Source organism: Leucopleurus acutus (assembly GCF_964270905.1).
Source record: "Leucopleurus acutus genome assembly, chromosome: 1".
In the NCBI taxonomy this organism is placed as follows: Eukaryota; Metazoa; Chordata; class Mammalia; order Artiodactyla; family Delphinidae; genus Leucopleurus; species Leucopleurus acutus.
Genome location: NC_139142.1, coordinates 40946462 through 40953404, shown reverse-complemented (window position 1 = coordinate 40953404; position 6943 = coordinate 40946462). Strand labels below are relative to the sequence as shown.

Below are 6943 nucleotides of genomic sequence, written 5' to 3'. Positions count from 1 at the left end.
AAAATAACTGTCTAAGAGAAAACTTCATAGATGGAATGGACTGTCTTGGGGTCCAGACATACTTGGTAATGTACTGTTGGGAAATGTCAAGCCACAGGTGAGTAATTCCACCTAAGTAACTTTAAGGCTCCTTTAAATGATATGGCATGACTCTAGTACTTATTTCAACTTTTCCTTTTCCTTAACAGTTATATTATTATAACCTTCATTTTTAATGGAAGATGATTGAATGTGAAAACCTAAACCAAGAAGACATAATTAAAGAACTGGTGAGTCAAAGCCAGGTTTCTTTTCAACTACATTTGTAAGAATATTAAATGGAACATTTCTACACTCCTTTCTGGAGCTTATCTAGAGATTTCTTCTACACCATGATCTTTGGAAATAGAGAAAAATCATATATATGACACAACTTTTCTTCTTGTGAGTGAAAAATGACATCAGTGAAACTGGCCGTTTATAATTTCTAATGGCAAAAATAAGTTTTTCTCTTTTTTTTTCATTTTAACATCTTTATTGGAGTATAATTGCTTTACAGTGATATGTTAGTTTCAGCGTCACAACAAAATGAATCAGTTATACATATACATATGTTCCCATATCTCTTCCCGCTTTTGTCTCCCTCCCTCCCACCCTCCCTATCCCACCCTCCAGGTGGTCACAAAGCACCAAGCTGATCTCCCTGTGCTATGCGGCTGCTTCCCACTAGCTATCTACCTTACGTTTGGTAGTGTATATATGTCCATGCCTCTCTCTCGCTTTGTCACAGTTTACCCTTCCCCCTCCCCATAACCTCAAGTCCATTCTTTAGTAAGTCTGTGTCTTTATTCCTGTTTCACACTTAGGTTTTTCATGACATTTTTTTCCTTAAATTCCATATATATGTGTTAGCATACGGTATTTGTCTCTCTCTTTCTGACTTACTTCACTCTGTATGACAGACTCTAGGTCTATCCACCTCATTACAAATAGCTCAATTTCGTTTCTTTTTATGGCTGAGTAATATTCCATTGTATATATGTGCCACATCTTCTTTATCCATTCATCCGATGATGGACACTTAGGTTGTTTCCATCTCTGGGCTATTGTAAATAGAGCTGCAATGAACATTTTGGTACATGACCCTTTTTGAATTATGGTTTTCTCAGGGTATATGGCCAGTAGTGGGATTGCTGGGTCGTATGGTAGTTCTATTTGTAGTTTTTTAAGGAACCTCCATACTGTTCTCCACAGTGGCTGTATCAATTTACATTCCCACCAACAGTGCAAGAGGGTTCCCTTTTCTCCACACCCTCTCCAGCATTTATTGTTTCTAGATTTTTTGATGATGGCCATTCTGACTGGTGTGAGATGATATCTCATTGTAGTTTTGATTTGCATTTCTCTAATGATTAGTGATGTTGAGCATTCTTTCATGTGTTTGTTGGCACTCTGTATATCTTCTTTGGAGAAATGTCTATTTAGGTCTTCTACTCATTTTTGGATTGGGTTTTTTTTTTTGTTATTAAGCTGCATGAGCTGCTTATAAATTTTGGAGATTAATCCTTTGTCGGTTGCTTCATTTGCAAATATTTTCTCCCATTCAGAGGGTTGTCTTTTGGTCTTGTTTATGGTTTCCTTTGCTGTGCAAAAGCTTTGAAGTTTCATTAGGTCCCATTTGTTTATGTTTGTTTTTATTTCCATTTCTCTAGGAGGTGGGTCAAAAAGGACCTTGCTGTGATTTATGTCATAGAGTGTCCTGCCTATGTTTTCCTCTAAGAGTTTGATAGTTTCTGGCCTTACATTTAGGTCTTTAATCCATTTTGAGCTTATTTTTGTGTATGGTGTTTGGGAGTGATCTAATCTCATACTTTTACATGTACCTGTCCAGTTTTCCCAGCACCACTTATTGAATAGGCTGTCCTTTCTCCACTGTACATTCCTGCCTCCTTTATCAAAGATAAGGTGACCATATGTGCGTGGGTTTATCTCTGGGCTTTCTATCCTGTTCCATTGATCTATCTTTCTGTTTTAGTGCCAGTACCATACTGTCTTGATTACTGTAGCTTTGTAGTATAGTCTGAAGTCAGCAAGCCTGATTCCTCCAGCTGCATTTTTCGTTCTCAAGATTGCTTTGGCTATTCGGGGTCTTTTGTGTTTCCATACAAATTGTGAAATTTTTTGTTCTAGTTCTGTGAAAAATGCCAGTGGTAGTTTGATAGGGATTGCATTGAATCTGTAGATTGCTTTGGGTAGTAGGGTCATTTTCCCAATGTTGATGCTTCCAATCCAAGAACATGGTATATCTCTCCATCTATTTGTATCATCTTTAATTTCTTTCATCAGTGTCTTATAATTTTCTGCATACAGGTCTTTTGTCTCCTTAGGTAGCTTTATTTCTAGATATTTTATTCTTTTTGTTGCAATGGTAAATGGGAGTGTTTTCTTGATTTCACTTTCAGATTTTTCATCCTTAGTGTATAGGAATGCCAGAGATTTCTGTGCATTAATTTTGTATCCTGCTACTTTACCAAATTCATTGATTAGCTCTAGTAGTTTTCTGGTAGCATCTTTAGGATTCTCTATGTATAGTATCATGTCATCTGCAAACAGTGACAGCTTTACTTCTTCTTTTCCGATTTGGATTCCTTTTATTTCCTTTTCTTCTCTGATTGCTGTGGCTAAAACTTCCAAAACTGTGTTGAATAAGAGTGGTGAGAGTGGGCAACCTTGTCTTGTTCCTGATCTTAGTGGAAATGCTTTCAGTTTTTCACCATTGAGGATGATGTTGGCTGTGGGTTTGTCATATATGGCCTTTATTATGTTAGGAAATTTCCCTCTATGCCTACTTTCTGCAGGGTTTTTATCATAAATCGGTGTTGAATTTGGTCAAAAACTTTCTCTGCATCTATTGAGATGATCATATGGTTTTTCTCCTTCAATTTTTTAATATGGTGTATCACGTTGATTGATTTGCATATATTGAAGAATGCTTGCATTCCTGGAATAAACCCCACTTGATCATGGTGTATGATCCTTTTAATGTGCTGTTGGATTCTGTTTGCTAGTATTTTGTTGAGGATTTTTGCATCTATGTTCATCAGTGATATTGGCATGTAGTTTTCTTTCTTTGTGACATCCTTGTCTGGTTTTGGTATCAGGATGATGGTGGCCTCGTAGAATGAGTTGGGGAGTGTTCCTCCCTCTGCTATATTTTGAAAGAGTTTGAGAAGGATAGGTGATACCTCTTCTCTAAATGTTTTATAGAATTCGCCTGTGAAGCCATCTGGTCTGGGCTTTTGCTTGTTGGAAGATTTTTAATCACAGTTTCAATTTCAGTGCTTGTGATTGGTCTGTTCATATTTTCTATTTCTTCCTGATTCAGTCTTGGCAGGTTGTGCCTTTCTAAGAATTTGTCCATTTCTTCCAGGTTGTCCATTTTATTGGCATAGAGTTGCTTGTAGTAATCTCTCATGATCTTTTGTATTTCTGCAGTGTCAGTTGTTACTTCTCCTTTTTCATTTCTAATTCTATTGATTTGAGTCTTCTCCCTTTTTTTCTTTATGAGTCTGGCTAATGGTTTATCAATTTTGTTTATTCTTTCAAAGAACCAGCTTTTAGTTTTATTGATCTTTGCTATCGTTTCCTTCATTTCTTTTTCATTTATTTCTGATCTGATTTTTATGATTTCTTTTCTTCTGCTAACTTTGGGGGTTTTTTGTTCTTCTTTCTCTAATTGCTTTAGGTGCAAGGTTAAGTTGTTTATTCGAGATGTTTCCTGTTTCTTAAGGTAGGATTGTATTGCTATAAACTTCCCTCTTAGAACTGCTTTTGCTGCATCCCATAGATTTTGAGTTGTCGTGTCTCCATTGTCATTTGTCTCTAGGTATTTTTTGATTTCCTCTTTGATTTCTTCAGTGATCACTTCGTTATTAAGTAGTGTATTGTTTAGCCTCCATGTGTTTGTATTTTTTACAGATCTTTTCCTGTAATTGATATCTAGTCTCATAGCGTTGTGGTCGGAGAAGATACTTGATACAATTTCAATTTTCTTAAATTTACCAAGGCTTGATTTGTGACCCAAGATATGATCGATCCTGGAGAATGTTCCATGAGCACTTGAGAAAAATGTGTATTCTGTTGTTTTTGGATGGAATGTCCTATAAATATCAATTAAGTCCATCTTGTTTAATGTATCATTTAAAGCTTGTGTTTCCTTATTTATTTTCATTTTGGATGATCTGTCCATTGGTGAAAGTGGGGTGTTAAAGTCCCCTACTATGAATGTGTTACTGTCGATTTCCCCTTTTATGGCTGTTAGTATTTGCCTTATGTATTGAGGTGCTCCTATGTTGGGTGCATAAATATTTACAATTGTTATATCTTCTTCTTGGATCGATCCCTTGATCATTATGTAGTGTCCTTCTTTGCCTCTTCTAATAGTCTTTAGTTTAATGTCTATTTTGTCTGATATGAGAATTGCTACTCCAGCTTTCTTTTGGTTTCCATGTGCATGAAATACCTTTTTCCATCCCCTTACTTTCAGTCTGTATGTGTCTCTAGGTCTGAAGTGGGTCTCTTGTAGACAGCAAATATATGCGTCTTGTTTTTGTATCCATTCAGCCAAGCTGCGTCTTTTGGTGGGAGCATTTAGTCCATTTACATTTAAGGTAATTATCGATGTGTATGTTCCCATTCCCATTTTCTTAATTGTTTTGGGTTCGTTATTGTAGGTCTTTTCCTTCTTTTGTGTTTCTTGCCTAGAGAATTTCCTTTAGCAGTTGTTGTAGAGCTGGTTTGGTGGTGCTGAACTGTCTCAGCTTTTGCTTGTCTGTAAAGGTTTTCATTTCTCCATCAAATCTGAATGAGATCCTTGCTGGGTAGAGTAATCTTGGTTGCAGGTTTTTCTCCTTCAACACTTTCAATATGTCCTGCCACTCCCTTCTGGCTTGCAGAGTTTCTGCTGAAAGATCAGCTGTTAACCTTATGGGGATTCCCTTGTGTGTTATTTTTCCCTTGCTGCTTTTAATATGTTTTCTTTGTATTTAATTTTTGACAGTTTGATTAATATGTGTCTTGGCGTATTTCTCCTTGGATTTATCCTGTATGGGACTCTCTGTGCCTCCTGGACTTGATTAACTATTTCCTTTCCCATATTAGGGAAGTTTTCAACTATAATCTCTTCAAATATTTTCTCAGTCCCTTTCTTTTTCTCTTCTTCTTCTGGAACCCCTATAATTCGAATGTTGGTGCGTTTAATGTTGTCCCAGAGGTCTCTGAGACTGTCTTCAGTTCTTTTCATTCTTTTTTCTTTATTCTGCTCTGCATTAGTTATTTCCACTATTTTATCTTCCAGGTCACATATCCGTTCTTCTGCCTCAGTTATTCTGCTATTGATCCCATCTAGAGTATTTTTCATTTCATTTATTGTGTTGTTCATCATTGTTTGTTTCATCTTTAGTTCTTCTAGGTCCTCGTTAAATGTTTCTTGCATTTTGTCTATTCTGTTTCCAAGATTTTGGATCATCTTTACTATCATTATTCTGAATTCTTTTTCAGGTAGACTGCCTATTTCCTCTTCATTTGTTAGGTCTGGTGGGTTTTTATCTTGCTCCTTCATCTGCTGTGTGTTTTTCTGTCTTTTCATTTTGCTTATCTTACTGTGTTTGGGGTCTCCTTTTTGCAGGCTGAAGGTTCGTAGTTCCTGTTGTTTTTAGTGTCTGTCCCCAGTGGCTAAGGTTGGTTCAGTGGGTTGTGTAGGCTTCCTGGTGGAGGGTACTAGTGCCTGTGTTTTGGTGGATGAGGCTGGATCTTGTCTTTCTGGTGGGCAGGTCCACGTCTGGTGGTGTGTTTTGGGGTGTCTGTAGACTTATTATTATTTTGGGCAGCCTCCCTGCTAATGGGTGGGGTCGTGTTCCTGTCTTGCTAGTTGTTTGGCATAGGATGTCCAGCACTGTAGCTTGCTGGTCGTTGAGTGAAGCTGGGTGCTGGCGTTGAGATGGAGATCTCTGGGAGATTTTCGCCGTTTGCTATTATGTGCAGCTGGGAGGCCTCTTGTGGACCAGTGTCCTGAAGTTGGCTCTCCCACCTCAGAGGCACAGCACTAAGTCCTGGCTGCAGCACCAAGAGCCTTTCATCCACACGGCTCCTTAATTTGGGATGATTCGTTGTCTATTCATGTATTCCACAGATGCAGGGTACATCAAGTTGATTGTGGAGCTTTAATCCGCTGCTTCTGAGGCTGCTGGGAGAGATTTCCCTTTCTCTTCTTTGTTCTCACAGCTTCCAGGGGCTCAGCTTTGGATTTGGCCCTGTCTGTGCGTGTAGGTCGCCGGAGGGCGTCTGTTCTTTGCTCAGACAGGACCGGGTTAAAGGAGCCGCTGATTCGGAGGCTCTGGCTCACTCAGGCCGGGGGCAGGCGGTAGGGAGGGTCACGGAGTGCGGGGCGGGCCTGCGGCGGCAGAGGCCGGCATGATGTCGCTAGCCTGAGGCGCACCGTGCGGTCTCCCGGGGGAGTTGTCCCTGGATCCCGGGACCCTGGCAGTGGCGCGCTGCACAGGCTCCCCGAAAGGGGACCTGTGTTCGCACACAGGCTTCTTGGTGGCGGCAGCAGTGGCCTTAGCGTCTCATGTCTGTCTCTGGGGTCCGCACTTTTAGCCGCGGCTCACGCCCGTCTCTGGAGCACCTTTAAGCAGCGCTCTTAATCCCCTCTCCTCGCGCACCAGGAAATAAAGAGGGAAGAAAAAGTTTTTTGCCTCTTCGGCAGGTCCAGACTTTTCCCCCGGACTCCTTCCCGGCTGGCCGCGGTGCACTAACGCCCTGCAGGCTGTGTTCACGCCGCCAACCCCAGTCCTCTCCCGGCGCTCCGACTGAAGCCGGAGCCTCAGCTCCCAGCCCCGCCCGCCCCGGCGGGTGAGCAGACAAGCCTCTCGGCTGGTGAGTGCCGGTCAGGTCGGCCCTGATC

General features: G+C 40.5%; 1 protein-coding gene across 1 annotated transcript in view; it reads left to right on the top strand.

Annotated features, from left to right (window-relative positions):
- Positions 1–221: 221 nt before the first annotated feature.
- The window catches only part of LRRC9 (leucine rich repeat containing 9), a gene marked incomplete at both ends in the record, with an annotated part of 99667 nt that continues 92945 nt past the window's right edge, over positions 222–6943 (top strand). The window contains one exon of the mRNA XM_082845499.1: positions 222–269. Within this exon, the coding sequence (XP_082701625.1) occupies positions 222–269 (48 nt within the window). The remainder of the gene's footprint in view (positions 270–6943) is intronic.